The sequence below is a fragment of the Gobius niger genome (assembly GCF_951799975.1).
Source record: "Gobius niger genome assembly, chromosome: 16".
NCBI classification, from domain to species: domain Eukaryota; kingdom Metazoa; phylum Chordata; class Actinopteri; order Gobiiformes; family Gobiidae; genus Gobius; species Gobius niger.
The window spans coordinates 19,805,926-19,823,994 of record NC_136867.1 but is presented as its reverse complement, the minus strand read 5'-3'; the positions used below and the strand labels follow the sequence as shown (position 1 = coordinate 19,823,994).

The window sequence follows — 18,069 nt, the reverse complement described above, 5'->3', positions numbered from 1 at the left end:
ATCTTCCGTATTCCGTATTGTTCTTGGACTTACCTGGCACTTTCTTCAGACTTTATTGACAGATACACCACACAAAGGATGCCTTGGCACGACATCGCCTCTGTGGTTCACGGCAGAGCTGCAAGAGACGTGGCCAGGCATTTTATCCAGCGTTGGAACTTCACAAAGGTACAACATGGAAACTTCGACAATAACCGCTGGGTTTATTTGAATTTGCCGACATGAGCTACAGGCGGACTGAGCTAGTGGAAAAACAAATGTTACGAGCTTATTCCAGTTACTTTTTCTCTGCCATTTCTTTTTAACTCTCAACAGAAAGAGGCAGCATGTTTTTTTCAGGCCCGAGTGTAGACTCATATATAAGACTAATATATTCGAATAGTATTTCAGCATAATGCCTCATGAACTCTCTGTATAGTGGCCCATAGTGGAGATCTGCACAGTAGCAATGCTTAGGACTAACTTTCTATCTCTTTTTAGCACATTTTTCTCCGGTTCGGCTTTACCCAAATCCAAAAAGCTCCTCGACTGGAGAGCAGCAGTGTAATCTTATTTGAAAGACCGACTAAAGTGATTGGAACTTTGTTGTCACGTTGTCGCCGTGTTTTTGTCACATTATTGATGCATTTTTGTTGTTTTTGCATCTTTTTGTCATGTTTTTGTTGCTTTTTCATTGCTTTATTTGTTGCTTTTTAATAGCGTTTTACCACTTTTTTTGTCAGTTTTTGATGCATTTTTGTCATGTTTTTGTTGCTTTTTTGTTGCATTTTTGTCATGTTTTTGTTGCTTTGTTGTTTTTTTGTCACATTTTTGCCACGTTTTTTTTTTACTTTTTAGTCACTTTTTTGTTGCAATTTTGTCATGTTTTTGTTTCTTTTTTGTCTTAATTTTCGCCACTTTTTAGTCACTTTTTAGTTGCATTTTTGTCATTTTTTTGTCGTTTTTTTTGTCTAATTTTTGCCATATTTTATGTCATTTTTAGTCACTTTTTGTCACTTTTTTGTCTCATTTTCACCACGTTTTTGTCACTTTTTTGTTGCATTTTTGTCATGTTTTTGCTTCTTTTTTTTGTTTCTTTTTTGTCTCATTTTCGCCACATTTTCGTCACTTTTTAGTCACTTTTAGTTGCATTTTTCTAATTTCCTTACTTTTTTTGTCGCTTTTTTTTTTTAGCTTCTAGATTTGGGTAAAGCCACACTGGAGAAAATGTGCTCGGTTTAGGTAGGGGCTAAGAGGTTAACTTCTTCTTTCTACCTTTTATGTAGATCATGAAGCCAAAGTATCGCTCCCTGTCCTATCCCTACCTGCTGCCCAAGTCGCACTCCAGCGCCAGTGAACTCCGATACCAGGTCCCGGACAGTGTGACCACCAAAGTCCAAGTAAGAGAAGTTTGTCATTAAAAGTTGCAATGTTTTCTTGCCTTCAAAGCAACTGGTGATTAAAGAGAAACACACCAACACAAGCCTGCATGTGATGTGAGATTAGTGTGGAATCAAAATAAGGACCAGTCACATTCCATTGGCTCACTAAACTTGAAGCAGCGAAGAATAACATAACAAAAAAGCAAAAAAAAAATAAAAAATTTACAAACAGGGAATCAAAGAAGCGTCTAAATGTTGAATCTGGGCCACAGTGTCAAAGATGAGGGTTAAACTGCCAAGAACACAGCACGGGTCCTTCTTTCCCACACAAGATCTCCACATTCCTGTGTTCACCTTCACTTCATCTGCTGGAAACTGATAAAAGAACAGGCTCCAGAAGACGTCCATGTTATGCAACCAACTTCAAAGATGCACCCAAACAGTTAGCGCTAAAGAGTTTGATGCCAAGTTCAAACCATAACTTGCATTTCCTACAAAAGCATCCAGTGATTTTCACCGCACTGACAACCTTAAAATAAAACACTTGAGAATACAATCGCATGCCCACGTCGTTATAATTCTTGTAAAAAGCAAGACAATCTGGTAGATTCTTGATGCAGATTAACTTGAGTTCTGTATCAAGGAAAGAAAATGGCTCACTACTTGCAAAAAAAGGCAATACATTTCCTCATTTAAAGGGGCTAGATGCAAGTTGGTCATTTTATGCTCACTACTGCCATCTCAGGTCGTACGTGTAACTGCACTTTCTATATTAAGCTTGTACATGACGGCAATTCTGACCCGAAGTAAAACTTTTTGAGTGATTTTAGAGGCAGTTGTGGTGGTCTGGGCTCATTCTACACATCAGGACATGAATGGGACATGTGGGGGGAGGAAAATACATAATTTTAACATTTTTAAACTCCGTATAGTCCCTTTAAGCAAAGCATTAATTTATGTACAGTACGTAGTTTCACTAATAAAGTCAGTAAAGTTCATACATACAACAACAACGAGCTCCCAGAGAACTATCCGCTTTCCCAAACCGCTATCTTTAAGCCTTATTGCAGTCATATTTTAATGGACTGGTCTAACTGGATTACAAGCCCCCGTGACATCCATCGTAGGAGGCATCTGACAAGCTTTAACATGTTTCTTCTTTCATAATAGAAACTGACATTTTACCACCTTAGACACCCGAGTACCAGATCAAAGTTTTAAATAGGTAAAAAAAAGAAAAGAATTATGGTTTAAATATACACTCACAGGTCTAGCAGCAAACAGTACAAGTACCTGTAAGTACCTGTTGTAGTTGACTAAAATACTGATTTGTGCTTCTTAGGTTTTGCGTTCTGCAGCGGACTGGTCGGCTGGTATCAAGTACCACGAGGAGTCCATACATAATGCCTATGTCCAGGTCATCGCCAAGAGCAAGCACTACATCTACATAGAGGTATGAGCTCATGATGTGGAAGAGAAGAAGCAGTTCCTAATATAGATGAATTCATGCTCATAGATTGTTTATGGACGTCTTTTTACAGTATAGTCTTTTATGATTGTTCCTCAGAACCAGTTTTTCATCTCCTGCACCGACAACAGGACAGTCTATAACAAGATCGGGGACGCCATCATTGAGCGGATCCTCAGAGCTTACAAGTATTTAACGGTTCAACCATTTTGGAGATTTTAATGTAGCTTGATGTAGTCTTGATTTGGCTTTTTCTCTTTGCTCACAGAGAGGGCAAGAAGTACCGCGTCTACGTAGTGACGCCGCTGCTTCCTGGTTTCGAGGGAGACATCACGACCGGAGGTGGGAGTGCCATCCAGGCGGTCATGCACTTCAACTACAGGTCACTGAAATACTTTTATTCATTCAGTTATCTGTTTATTTTTTTTGAGAAGGCAAGAAATGATTTTTGAAATTCTAACCCTACAGGACCATGATCAGAGGAGAGTACTCCATCATTTCACAGCTGAAAAGAGAAAGTAAGTATCGTCAGAAATCCATTTTGGGCTATTATCATGGATGAGAACACAAAGAAAGTAGTATTATTATTATTATTTTCAAATGGGCAAGTGATATTATGTAACTTTACAAAATTGCTCCCGGCAGCCAAAAACAATATGCAAATCAGTTCACGCATTTAGTTCACTCAGCAATGATTAAAGTAGTGATTTGAATAATGATTTTAAGATTTGAAGTGATGTGCGCCTGGATAAAATAGTATATTAAATGCTCGTATTTTGTGTGTGTCAGTGGATGATCACTGGATGAACTACATTTCCTTCGCCGGTCTGCGCACTCACGCGGAGCTGGAGGGGCGTCTCGTCACCGAACTCATCTACGTCCACAGCAAGATGCTCATAGCTGACGACAACACGGTCATCATTGGTCAGTGTCTTGACTGCTCTACTTGGTCTCCCCCCCCTTCTCTCTATCTAACTCTCCCTCTTCCTTTCTTATCGCCCTCTTCTCTCTCTCTCTCTCTCTCTCTCTCTCGATAATGTCACTCATGTCAAACACACAACAAGCAGCAGTAGCACTGACAGAAATAGAGTTTGTATCACTTTCTCACTTTATCAGGTTGGCAATGGATCAAATGGGAGCCAAGTCCAACTGAACTGTAGCTGCACACAATCCAGTGGAATAGCTATTGTACTCCCCCTGCTGGCTACTCCAGGCATTTTTCTTTGTGAAGAGCTCTCATTTAGAAATGGACAGTACTTTGAACAGTCTGAATATTTTAAAGAATAACTAAGTATCTTGTTTACCTTAATAAATCCTTTTTGTAGTCCCTCTGGGGGTAATAAAAGTATTAATGGGATGATTGGGGGGTCTTTCATCTCCCCCTGGTGTCTCTGGTAAGAAAAAGGGCAAAGCTAACTGTGGGCTAGCGCCACTTAAACAGTATTTACAGCTAAGTTTTAGAGAAAAAAATGATCGACATTGTGTAATTGGATGTACAATATGCCTCTCTCCCTTTGTCTTTTCTGTCAGCGTAGTATTTACTCTCACGGACAATCAATGAGTAAAAACCGCAACATGCTACGACACCTGCAGTGGCGCTTATGGCCTCTAGAGACATGAGTTACTTAGTTCTGCTTTAACCGCTCTGACACATTGCCATCTATTTCAAATTATTTGCATTAATATATATTTTTTTGCAAATTCACTTTTTGTTTTAGGCTGTGTTTGCAAAATCCGAGTCAGATGAAAGCCCTCATTAATTTGTGATGTGGATCTTGCATTGCCTAATATTGCATTAACAATATTTTGGTGATATCATGTGTAGCTTTTGATAAATAAAATGTATGTCCACTGATTGCCGCAATGATTTATAACCTGGTCTGTCATACTCCCCGTATCCAGGCTCGGCAAACATAAATGACAGGAGCATGCTGGGTAAGCGGGACAGCGAAGTGGCAGTGATTGTGGAAGACTCGGAGAAGGTGCCCTCTGTGATGGATGGACAGGATTACGAGGCGGGACCTTACGCACTGCAGCTCCGCCTCGAGTGCTTCAGGTGCCATTTTCAACCTCGTTCTTTTTTTTTTTTTGGTCTCTGCCTGAATGAAAAAGACGTGTGTGATTGATGAGAACACGGTGTCTGGAAATGTAATGCTGACGTATGTTGTTAGTTATGGCATTAGACAAGACAAACAGGAATGAGTTCAGAGACAAAGGGTGAAGACATTTATCATTGCACAAATGCCACAGTAGAATTGGAGGGTTCAGCCAAGGACGGTGCTTACCCTCTGGCGCTTGCAACAGATAGGAAAATGTGTGACAAAAAAGCCACAAACGAGCATTAGAAAAGGGACAAAAACATGACAAAAAAGGGACAAAAATGCCACAAAACAGTAACAGAGAAGTGACACACAAAAAAATGAGAAAAAAATATCAAAAAGTGACAAATGCAAGGAAAAATCTTAACTTTCATATGAGGCATTACACTGGCCTAGAGGTTGTGACCTTTTGGATTTGGGTAAAGCTAAACTGGAGAAAACTCACTCAGTAAAGATAGGGTTAAGAGGTTAAGCATATTCATTTTGTCTGCAAAGTGGCCCAAAAAAACTTTCTTACACTTACTTACAATACAATTTATCCAAAATGTAATGTTTATGTTGATATTGAACCTGCATAAATGCCTAATTTGTTTTTACAGAACAATCCTTGGAGGCCACACAGATGAAAGTATCGACCTGTCAGACCCAATCAGTGACCGCTTCTACAAAGAGGTGTGGATGACCACCGCGGGTCGCAATGCCACCCTTTATGAGAAGGTACAACTGATATTTAATACAAGAGGCCTAATCTACAGTCACTTCAATAGACAAAGGCAAATTACTACTTTCTTTCCTGGATTGACTGTGGTGCATTTTGAGCATATACTGTACATCAGGGGTAGGTAGGTTTGCTTGGTGGAGAGCCGATTTTCTTTAATTCTTCTCCAATTTTAGCCCAATGTAAAGCACCATTTTGTACAAATGCCAGCGTTGTATGTACACGATTAGGGCTACCATTAAAAAATACCAGTCTGGTATCGGGAAAAAAGTTTAAGTTCTACTGGTATCTAAATGTAGTTACCGAGGGGGGAAAAAAATACTGTTTTGATGCTGTTGGTCACGGGACAGCATTAAAGGAAGTGACTAAGTTGTTTTAGCTCAAATAATTTTTTTTTGCCCATTTTTTTATTACAATATTGTCTATATTTCCCCAATGTATTCCCCATATATTTTTGTCCCATTTCTTCACACAATGTTTCCTTATTTTGAGCCACATTTTTCCCCAAATTATTCCCCATTTTGAGCCACATTTCTTGCCATTGGAGATGAACCCGATATTGTAAATTTGCAAATCTTCCAAACATTATTGTTCCGTTTTCTTTTTCTAAACAACAAATATTTTAGTATAGGTATCGAAAAAAGTATCATTCAGGTTCTGTTTGAAGATTTTATAAAGAATTGACTGTATTTCACACATTTTTAGAGTATTCACAGGCATTTGAGCTCTCATTTGTGTCATAATATCATCTTCAAAATTATGAAAAACATCCTGAGGGCCACAGGTTCTTAGCAGAAGGGCCGGATTTGGCCCTCAGGCCTGACGTTGCCTACCCCTGCTGTACATTCTACATTCTTTACACCAAGCCTATAGTCTCCCTGGCTGAATTTGCACCTCTGCTTCATTCAACAGTTTTTTAACAATATTGTCTCCGTCAGGTCTTCAAGTGCCTCCCCTCGTCTCTGGTGCGTAACATGGCTGAGCTGGAACAGTTCCAGACCAAGCCGGGACTGGCTCAGACTGACGTGACCAAAGCCCGGGAGGAGCTGAAGAAAATCCGGGGCTTTTTGGTGCAGTTTCCTTTGGACTTCCTGTCAGAGCACAACCTTGTGCCCTCCGTGGGAACGAAAGAAGCCATGGTCCCCACCGAGATCTGGACATAAATAAGCGGCTTGAAAAAAAGAAGAAGACAATTACGCTACTTGGTTGGTAGTATGAAGATTGTGGCTTATGAAGAAGATGGGAGAGAAGATCAAAAACAATATCGAGATTGTGAAAAAAAGAAAAACAGATTTTTTTTGTGGGCATCGATTCTGGACTACGGAAATATTTCAAGGGACCATGTGTGAAGCTGAAGAAAATTCACAGACATGCATGTGCTGTTCGTAATTTAAAAGTGAAGCCGCAAAGTGATCTCCGTTTTGACAAAATGCTCTGAAATTGTCAGTCGTGAAGCATGCACCAATCACAGGAGCATCGGCTATTTGCTTCTCATGGAGTATTATCCACCACTTGTTTGATAGGAACATATCTGGGCATCTATGTGCTGTCACAATGCATCTTCTTATTACCTGGCTCGTACTGCATTATGAAAAGTTGAGTTGGCTCGATCTACTGCGGCTTGTAATGACCTTGTTGACCAGAAGAGGGAGCCCAAACCCTTCGAAAACTGCAACAATCACGTGGGACTTTTACTTCCTTCTTGTATTATTTCTTAATGGCTTTCCTGGTGTATAAAATCACGCTGTGTATCTCAGACAAGCTTTTTATATATGTAAATTAACTCTTCATTGCCAATTTCTTGAATTTGTTAAAGTCTCTCTTTGTCAGAGCGTTGTCAGGCTGCTTGGTTTTTAATGTATGCGACTTACACGGCTATTAGTATAATGTTATTGTACATGTATAGTATAATATGAAATGTTTTCAATGTAACTCCAATAATGTGAAATTAAAGAACCACTTTTTTGGTATTCAACACATATCAAGAAATACTCTAACATACGTTTCATGAATCTACAACAATGACATTGCTCAACTATACAAATGTCTATACTATACTACGATCTAAAACAATGTCAACAATTTCCCCTGATTTTCCTTTGGATATCTAGAAATCTTGCTCAGTGAGATTAAAGAAATATAGTATTTAGGCATTATATAGCATTAAATAGCATTGAATTTGACTTCCTGCCACCTATAGAAACCTTATGTGCTACATAAATTGGAGAAAAAGACAAATTTACCTCTATTTAACTCACCCATCTAGCTTCTTTCAAAACCCTTCCTTACTCACCTTATTCTTTAAGAGAGTACATGCAGAGTTGGTTTCTGTTCCGGGAAATTGGGATTACATAATTACATGAATACAGTTAATTAAACCGCTCAGTCAGTTCTATATTACATGATGAGTTATTATTTTATGGTTAACAAACAGTTGTTAAAAGGTGTGACAAGTTTGAGCACTTAATCTGTTCTCTGGAAAGGCGTCACGGTGGGCCTCCTGTGCCAAATTTAATCTTTGTCCTGATCTAAACCACTGTGGAATCAAGCTTATCATTCTTCTATGAAACACCAGCTGCTTGGAATGGAAAACAAAAGCTGTGGTTCTCACCTGGTGGGAAACGGGATCCAAATGCGGGAGTGCTAGAAATGTATTGGTAAATAGTTTTGGTAATCTTTGACAGTTAGCCTTACAATCAGTGCAATGTATTGACAGTTGAGCATAAGGGGCTAAACAGCTTTTCTCCCCATAAAATTTGAAATATTTTATGTCATGATGTGGTGAAGGTGGGTTTCGAACCAGTTAAGAGCCACCAATCGAGACTGTTTCACTGAGCCCCTCTAGAGTCCACAGTGGCTCAGGTGAGTGGGCGTTTTGTAACTGGAGGCTCAGCAGTGTGTTTCCAGACAGTTATCCAAGTTACCATTGTCACCTTGCATGAATGCGACGCATGAGTGAACAAGCGACTGAAAATCTTAGTCACAGGTACACAACACATTTCAGTTTCAGTTCTTTCATTAACCAGTTGTATGCAGAGGTCATTTTCATAATCCTTCTTTCGTTATTTCTGACCTGTTATGCCTGTGCATTGTTTTTCATGATGGGTTAGTACAATTAGGGTTGTGGGACTTTGACAAAAATGACTGTTGATGAATAGTTTTGATAGTTTTGAACGTCTGCCTATTATATTTATATAATAGGCAGACATTATATTTATTAAAAGTTGAATTACAGGGGCTAGATGCAAATTGACCATTTTATACTCACTACTGCCACCTCGGGTCATACGTGTAACTGCACCTTCTATATTAAGCTTGTGCATGGCACTTCGGACCTGAAGTAACGACTTTTTGAGTGACAGTGCAGGATTTTAGAGGCAGGTATGGTGGATAGGTCTGGGCTCATTCTACACATTAGGACATAGCTGGAACATGTAGGGGGAGGAAGATACTTAATTTTAACATTTTTAAACTCCTTGTAGTCCCTTTAAGCAGGCAATTTTTATTTTGGTCGCTAAACACATAAAAGCATTTAAAGTCATTTCATTCAAAATTAAAAGCACTAAATCTGATTGAAACTGGCATTCAATCTAAATTTCTTAGAGAATATACATTTTACAGACAGAACCTACAACAGTGACATTGCTCAACTATGTCAAAAACAAACAACAGTCTTGGGACAGGTTTGTGCACTAAATCTGTTCTCTGGAAAGGCGTCACGGTCGGCCTCTTGTGCCTCTGGCACTGATCTGAACTACTATGGAATCAAGCTTATCATTGCTCTCTTACGGAATACCTGTTGCTTGGAATTGAAAACAAAAGTCCTGATCCTACTGTTAGACATGGTGTGGAATTATTAAATTCTTTCTGCAGAAAATCAAACAATGTGATTTAAGTCGGGACGAACAAAATAGATGTTCAACCCTTTTTCTTGAGGCTTTTTCTCTTGATCTTACTTTGGCTTTTGGCAGGACACTATATTATAATTAAATACTATAATTGGTGAAGGGAGTAGACTTTTGCTTCAATGGGACACCTCATATTTCAGGTATTCATTTATTGCGCTTGGTGCGTAAAAAGGAAAAACAAATAAGTGACACTGGGGCCGCTGGAATTCATCCCGCCACATATTACATGATTGTAATTTCCAGATAACCATGAGCATTAAAGCCCCTATACCTGTTTTTATTATAGCATTGTTTTGTTTTTTGATCTTCCAGTATATTCTAAACTCCTCAAATTGTGGAAAAAATACTGTGCATTCATATCAATGTTCTGAACTTGAGGCTAGTTTTCCAGCATTTCTGTGTGTAAAAGTCACCGTGCAAGTCATTTGAAAGCTAAGACCTACAAAAAAATCTAAACTTCTTCCTCATTATGATTGTCACGGTTTGGTGCTTTTTGTTGTGTTTTCATCACGTTTTTGTTGCTACATTGCACACAAAAACTGAAATGCGGCCAAAACGCTACATCATAGCAGTGAAATCATGACAAATACGTGGCAAAAAAGAAACAAAAACAAACAAAAAAACGTGATGACAAAAACAAGGGAGAGGCTTAGATGAGTTTTGTAGGCAAGACTCTGTAGGTTGTAAGCTCCAGTCGAGAGGCTTTTAGATTTGGGTAAAACTGGAGAAAATATGCTCGGTTAAGGTGTGGGTTAAGCGAATAAATTACTCAATCCCACTTTCATTATTTGTAAAAAAAAAAACAGAAAAAAAAAAACAAAAAACACAGGTATAAGGCCTTTAAATAAACATGATATTTTAATAATAATAATGAAAAGGCCAATTCTGTTTATTTTCCACTATAAAGCGCTGGCCTATCTTTGATTTCCTGCTCGTATTTCCCCCCCCCAAACTTCCATTGAATTAGCAAAAGATTAATATTACCACAACATTTCCTCATCCTGCTCCAGCGCGCGTCCCTGCGAAACCCCGCCCCCTCTGCTCGCATCCGGGCTGTGTCCCCGCCCCTCCCTCCCCCTGTGTTTGTATCCCCGCTCTGTCACAGCGTCAGCGGCACCAGTGTGTCCCCTTCTCCCCGCCGTGTCCACCGCTCCGCCGCCCGCGTCGCGTCTCCTTGAATCGCCGCTGCTTCCTCTCCCAAACATGGACCAGGAGGGGCGCGTCACTCCTGTCCCCGTGCGCCCTTTCATCCGCTAAGTGGGTCTACTACTACGGCCACGTTTAGCGCCCCCCCCACCCCCTCCCCTCCCCTCCGAGCACAAGGCAGGCATAGTTTCATCTGCGTTATTCAGACTCAAAAAGAAGCAGAGAGTAAGCGGAGTGACAGCCAGCCCGGGCAGACGGAGGAGGTCGCAGAGGCGCTATCGGCACTTGGAAGCGAGAAAGCCGTTTCAGGATACCCGTGCGTTATTGTGTGCGCCCTTCATCACAATGGCGAGTGAGTCTCCAGCGCGCAGTCTGGACGAAATTGACCTCTCCGCCTTAAGAGTAAGTGTTTCTTTTTTCTTTTTTTTGTGCTTATTTCTCACATGATTTGTCTTGTTCGCCTCCGTTCGTTGCACCTGCCACAGCGAGCTTCCACCGTGAACTGCAAACCGGCAGAGGAGAAGAGAGTGAAGGAAGCGTATATATATGTGGGGAGCCAGCCAGCCTTGCCTGCCCCAAACGTGTCAAATAATAGATCAAATTGCATGGAGACATTGACTAAACTGACAGCTGAAGAAGTGCGTGAAGAGCATGCACCCCGACCTCAAATGAGAAGGGGATAAGGGAGGATGGAGCTGAAACTGCTGACCTGAAATCGTTTTTTTTCTTCTTCTTCTTTTTGAATGGGTCAGCCTTTAGCAACATCTTTGCAGTCATAGATTGTCCTACATTTATTACAATTGTCTTACTTTCGGTCAATTCTACAAAATCGAAATAGCCTGAAATTCTCCCCATTTGCAACACAAACTACACTCTTTTGTTCATCCGTTATAGCTGGAAGGCAGTCTGAATACCCATACATGTCAGACAGCAGATGAAACCACCAGTGCTTTTTTGCATCACTGGGCACAAATGCATGTGGAGTGGTTGCTTCTTGCTTCCCCTGCGTGGGTGGCTTTGGTAGTCTGTAAGTGAAAAGATGCTTACTTAAAAGAACTGGTTACTGTTGAGAAAGATAAACCACATTGCTGCTTTTGTTATTGCGTGATTCCTCAACATAGGCAGTAGTTTTACAGTCCTATATATATTTTTCCAATGTGTTTTTGTCCTTAGGTCTCCCTCCCACATGTTGTGTCAAGCTTTTCCAGTCACATCACATCTGTCTTCGTTCTTGTCTGGCCCGTGATCTGTCTGTACCTGGCACGCTGCATGTTATCCGAATCTCGACAGCCCCACCTCCTACATCAGTGGAGCGACGATCACAGGGAATGAGTTGTTGACATAAACTGCTGCTCTGCACATGTGCGCCAAATTGAGTTTTACGTGGAGAATTTAAAAAGGAATTGGAAAGGGTACACGAGATCACAGGGTAGATTTGGTGTGTTGCAAGCAAGCGTACTTTTGCTTAGTTGTAACTGGCCCCATTAGTGTTCAGAAGAAGCTATTTTCAAAGAAGCTTGTTGTGAAGGATGGGCCACTAATCATGTTTAGTCCTGGACCTGCTATGGCTATTACGTATTTGGTTAGTTATCGAAGAGTTAAAGAAGAACTGATGATACTGAAGCGGACCATAGGCAACTAGTTCAGATCTAGTTCATTTAGGGTTTGCTTTGACCTGGTACTGTCAAGTTAATAACACAAATGTACTACTTTATTGGTTGATCACATGATAGCTTTGGTATCAGAACTGTACAATTCGGCAAATGATTGTTTTCTCAGGAAGCCACAATATATTGCAAAATGAGGTCTTCAATCTGACTTGGACAGACATAGTTTTTGATAAAAAGTTACAAGTCATGACGTCACAAGGCTGTACCTGTCCCAAGCCTTTATAAAAATGTCAGTAAGGACATTAGACATACAGTAAAGGACATGCCAAACCATTGTTCACATCTCTTCTTGAAGCAAAGTATGTTGTCTGTCTTGGACAAAAAACATCTTGACTTTTCATGATGGCAGATGATGTGCCTCATTGTGTCTCTGAATATTGCTGCAGCCGACAAAAGAATGCACTTTTGCTATGATGACTACATTCATAGCTTTGGAGTGCCTGGGTCTCCCTGGAAGCTGTCATTACCCCGCAGCACTTTCTCTCGTCTTCCAGGGAATTGTTTTATGTAAGTGCAGACAGGTAAACATGTTGACACAGGAAATGGTGATGGTTAGTGCTGTATTTTGGTACCTCGGTTTCTGTCACCTGCCCACACGCTCTTGTCTGTGATGCATGTGTAGTCAACCGCTGGCCTGGCGAGACAGGAAGTAGGTCATCTGGCTGTGACGGTGCAGCACCAATGGGGGAAGGGTGAGGGGGGATGATACTGGAGTTATGATACTGGCTGTATATCAGAAAAAAAAACAAGTCACCTTTGCTTCTCTCCGCCTTTCTTTTTGGGTGGCCTAGTATTGTTTTGTTTAAAATGGGATTTTCCATTTATGTATAAATGCAAGATTCCCTTTACTGTCCACATTTTAAACAGTCCTAGAGCATTAATATTTAAGAGAGGACTAAAATATTCACTTCCAAACTAACACATGCATTTATGAACATGTTTCTAGAGATAACTCCTATGCAATGATCTTCGTGGTTTTGCACTGCTTTCCCTTCCTCTTGCAAATTCTGTAGTAGAGTTGTTTTTGCAAAATACATACTGTACTCGGGTCCTCATGTCACTGGACAGTCTAAACCAGGGGTGTCAAACATATGGATTCAATCCAGCACCTGCCTTGTAGAGCATACATTCCAGAGTATGTAGCGGAAAAAAAAGTAAGTCTCTAGCCCATTCTTGTGCGGAGTTATGATTTTTTAAAGAATAACCAGAATGCTCATTCTAGCCACTAAATATTAAATAAAAATTTAAATAAATGTTTTTTTAAAAAGGAAAGAGTTCCATACGTGTCCAGCAGAGGGCACTGACATAATAAGAGCTCAGGATATGAACAACACATTATATAGCCACGTGGCAAATGAACAGTCTGTCCCAGGGCGGCTGTGGCTTCAATAATAGCTTACCACCAGAGTGTGGAGTGAATGATTAATGACGACTAAGTATGTAGTACTATGTAGGAGGACACAGGATTGTAAAGTGTATTACAAGTGTAAGCCATTGTTTTTAATGAAGCTACAGTCAAGTTGGGACTTTGACCAAATCACAGCTTATTATTATACATTTATTGGAAAATTGTTCTCTATTATATGCGGCCCACGACCCGCCGTGGGAGCTGAATTTCGGCCCGCGACCCAAAATCAATTTGACACCCCTGGTCAAAACAATAAACGTTCTACTTGTGCTGAACAATGAAACACACCTGACAGAGACAGTGAGGCTACAGTACATAGATATATTTTGAGCTCTGAGACTGTGAATCATATTACTATTACTTCTATATTACTTGACTAGATAATGATAGCCTTTGCATTTTCATAGTGCAGCCCTCACAAACTGATTGCATTTGTTATTATTTCAAAAACGTTTGTGCAGCTATACTTTGTTCTGCCTTTCTTATGGCGATATTGTCCTCCCATGACACAGAGACACACCGGCTGTGCAGAATGGGAAGTGAAGAGAAGTGGCTTTCCGTGTTTGCTGTCTCGACACTTTTTCTTCTGCGTCTGTCTGTTGTGGCTCTCTGCGACATTCGCTGGTGTCATGCCTCAGCCCCTGCAGCTCCCATCCGCAAGAGCAATGCTTCAGTCGAACAGCGCAGGCCGAAGATGGGGTGGGGTGGGGGTGTCCGATGTGGATGTCACTGTGGTTTGTCTGACGGCAGTGCTTTGTCAATGGTCTTCTTTGATGCTTATGGATAGTTCTGGTCTGAGTCACTGCCCTCACCACATTTGGAGAAGTAGAGAAAAGAAACCAGACAAGCTCAATAAACCAGTGAATTTAATTCTTGTGGGAACCTAAGACTCTATCTCACAGTTACTGCTCCCATAAATGGAAAAGGTGCTATTAATTTCTATTGCAAGGATCGCTGAATCACATGTTTTAAATGTAAAACTTTAAGCTCCTTGATAATGCCACCTGCCGGTCATAAAGTGTACTTAGTGACAGATAAGCCTGTTTTATAATGCATACAATAATGCATTGCTCCTTGACACAGGGCTGCACAGTAGAAAACTGACTTGGTTAGACTAACACAGTCATAAAACTGTGTCAAAACAAGATCAAATTGGATTAATACAAGATCGGTAAACAAAAAAATGGATGTCAATGAGGAAAATCATGACTTAAACTTCAACTTTTGCACATTTTCAAGTGTGAAAGTATAACACAGATGGAAGACCGCTGTGATGTTGCGATATATTGTGGCTTCGTGTGATACGGATGTTGCGTCTCCTAATATTGCGGTAAAGATAATCGATTTTAGTGCCATTCCGCATTGCTCCTAAACCGAATAAGCTCGGCGAGACATTTTGCTGCAGGCTAAATGCTATCTATACTGCACTGTTGCACTGGTATTGATTGGTTTCACTGAAGTTTGAAGTATACATTCATCGCTGGCCTTTAAAAATGGTGATGAAGCAGCAGCAATGGTTTAGTCTTCTTATCTGATCAACAACACCCTTCCATATACCACTGAGAATCTTTTTTCTTCTGCATCTTCGTCTCATGTTGCTGCTCCTGTCTACTTCTCTGAAAAACCTCACATTTATTATGTCTTTCAAGAGCTTTCTTTGAATAAGCAACTTCCTTATATTCAACCTATTCGGTGAATAGGTTATATTCGACCTATTCTGTGTTGTATTGATTGGTCTCACAGCAGTTCGAGATCCAAATGGCGACTGTACGGTATATTTCTGATTTTTATTTTCTTGCTACAAGAGTGTCTTTGAACCCGGACTGTTGAATGGTTTGGTAACATGTTTCTCTCATTATTGAGCTGTCAGGACCCTGTGCTTGTCAGCTTCTCCAGAGGTTTACAATGCATTCACTGGGAGCCTATTTTCCATTCATGTAACTGTCAGTTTTATATGCACACGCTCCTATGTACCATACAAGGCCGGTCTGTAACATGTGCAAATGTGTTGTAATCTGTGTGTTAACCGAGTTGCCGTTTGAATTCCCAGTGTGTGTACACCAGTAATTTAATTAATGCTTCTGCAACAGTGCTTTTCAGCTGTATAAAACCTGTACATTCTTGCTTCAAAGACTGAATGGGGGCTTTGCTGTTGCCACATTAGGGAGCGACATTACAATGCATTGCTTAGTCCTCCAGTCGGTTAGTTGGTCCAGTCAATATCACAATACTAGATTTTGGGAATATCTAATTGCGAAGTTTCTATTGAGTATTTAATTTGCTATTTTAAACACATCTTGGGGTGTTAGTATTTGAGCGAAGACGGAAATATTAACTCATAGTGTCCATTTCACAATATGCTTCTAGTTATTTAAACTAACTTGCAGCTGTTATTCATTCCAAGACCTTGTTTTGTAGTGTGCCTCCTAAATAATTGCAATCTTTGATATTTGCTAAATGCGACCGGTCAAACTGATTGGCATTATGAATATTTCATGGGTTTTACCATCCCTGGCACAATTGTCTCATTTTATACAGGTTTAGGACATTAGCAGAAGTGCTTCCTACTGACCACATATGGTGACTGGAATGGGAGCTGTATGTATGAGTGAAGTTTTTCAATCACTGACACACCGTCATGAATCTGGATGAGAGGCCAGCTTCTTTCATTCTTGTATGCTTAACATCTTAAGGATTTTTTTTTTTTGTACATTCATTTTATTGCAAAACATTTGAAAATTTCCAAAGTTGTAAATGTAAATGTGGACATCCAAGAGTTCAGTCGGTTGTGCAAAGTCTATGAACTATAGCAGCTAGTTTTGGTACAAATAGAATATCACATTGTTGCATTAGTGTAGCGCAGCAGTACAGTATGTAGTCATCATGTCCACTGTGCCTCATAAAAAAGCCCATTTTCAAATAACCTATTCATTTACTGTAATGTGACTAATAGTGTGATGATGATGCAGACTGTGGTTTTTATGTACAGTGAGCGGGTCAGAGGCGTCAGAGGCACGGGTTCACCATGCAGTCAGCTGATGGCTGCGACAGATGGAGGACCAGCAGGAAGTAGCAACATAGACATAAAAAACACCACAGACACTCGTACACACGCACGTACACACAATTCATTTTAGTTGGCATTGGTCAAAGGCACAGAGCTGACACTCAGGTGTGAGGTCTGAGATGAAAGGAAAAAGCAGGTGAGGATGAAAGGACGACTATGGGGTCAGAGAGAGAGGACACAAACAGTAAAGTGGACTTCACCGTGCTCAGTTGTAGCTTATACGCATCTTTTGGGAACCTCAGCATTGATTTAAATTCTATAGCTTAAAATAATGTGTAGACATGTGGAAGAGACAGTTTATGAGTGGGAAATATGGTCAGGTTTAAATTTGGCATAGAGCACCCTCTGTTGGCTGCAGTGGGAATGAGAATCAGAAACTGAAAGTGTAGGATTTCTAGAAGCAAAGAAATTCTTCATTCCGTGACTTGTACTACGAAAAGGGGCGTGGCATGGCACTGACAAAAACTTATGGAAGTTCCTGCACTAAAAGCTATTAATTCATAGAAGTATTTGTCAACAGCCCAATGCTATAGTACAGTTGAAAGGTCTAGCTACTCAATAATGGCAAAACCACAATAATATATATAATATATAATACTGGTTATTTTCTTTTTGCATTTTATACTTCACACCGAACAATGTAACTATTGCATGATCTGTTTTGTTAACTCTCTATCTGTGGTGTTGGATATAATGTATGGCTTAAGGAAGTTGGTACAATGGTTAATCTGACCTTCTGTGCCTTTTGTGGGATTAGTCAAACGTTTAGTCACACTTTACTTTACAGCACTGTAGTAGCGTGGTCATAGAAAGGAAATAGCATTGTAAGTAACAAGGGACAACGTATTTTGCTGCTCTGTTTCCCGATTATAGCCAATTAAATACTTGAAATATTTGCTGGTAAATGATTGTCAACATACTGGGATACATCACCATGACATAAATTATTCCTGTTCCCGTAAATGACTATAGTTGGCATGTTACACTTTTAATCCATGCTTTTTAAACTCTTTGATCATGCAATTGTGCTGTAACATAAAGGTTTTTCCTCTTATTGTCACAGATATCATTACACCCATATCAGAATATCTAGTTTTGAAGTGGCAGCGCAAATATAGCTGTCCAACTGCCTCTGAGGGGACAATGCGGGGAACATATAGGCTGAACTTCAGTCTAAAGGAGGAGATGTGACCAGTGACTAAACTAGCCCGTGCCATAGTGCTC

General features: G+C 40.2%; 2 protein-coding genes across 13 annotated transcripts in view; both read left to right on the top strand.

Moving 5' to 3' along the window:
* pld1a (phospholipase D1a) overlaps nt 1-7,042 on the top strand; it is a 31,240-nt gene extending 24,198 nt beyond the window's left edge. For both annotated transcript variants that reach the window (XM_079573402.1, XM_079573401.1), the window contains 10 exons: nt 50-168; nt 1,266-1,379; nt 2,704-2,814; nt 2,929-3,017; nt 3,098-3,211; nt 3,298-3,347; nt 3,619-3,753; nt 4,732-4,885; nt 5,528-5,645; nt 6,585-7,042. In XM_079573402.1, coding sequence (XP_079429528.1) covers nt 50-168; nt 1,266-1,379; nt 2,704-2,814; nt 2,929-3,017; nt 3,098-3,211; nt 3,298-3,347; nt 3,619-3,753; nt 4,732-4,885; nt 5,528-5,645; nt 6,585-6,809 — 1,229 coding nt within the window. In that variant the 3' untranslated portion in view covers nt 6,810-7,042. The remainder of the gene's footprint in view (nt 1-49; nt 169-1,265; nt 1,380-2,703; nt 2,815-2,928; nt 3,018-3,097; nt 3,212-3,297; nt 3,348-3,618; nt 3,754-4,731; nt 4,886-5,527; nt 5,646-6,584) is intronic.
* Nucleotides 7,043-10,668: 3,626 nt separating this feature from the next.
* Nucleotides 10,669-18,069, top strand: part of LOC306975700 (traf2 and NCK-interacting protein kinase-like) — an 80,807-nt gene continuing 73,406 nt past the window's right edge. For all 11 annotated transcript variants that reach the window (XM_079573366.1, XM_079573359.1, XM_079573365.1 and 8 more), the window contains exon 1: nt 10,669-11,102. In XM_079573366.1, coding sequence (XP_079429492.1) covers nt 11,046-11,102 — 57 coding nt within the window. In that variant the 5' untranslated portion in view covers nt 10,669-11,045. The remainder of the gene's footprint in view (nt 11,103-18,069) is intronic.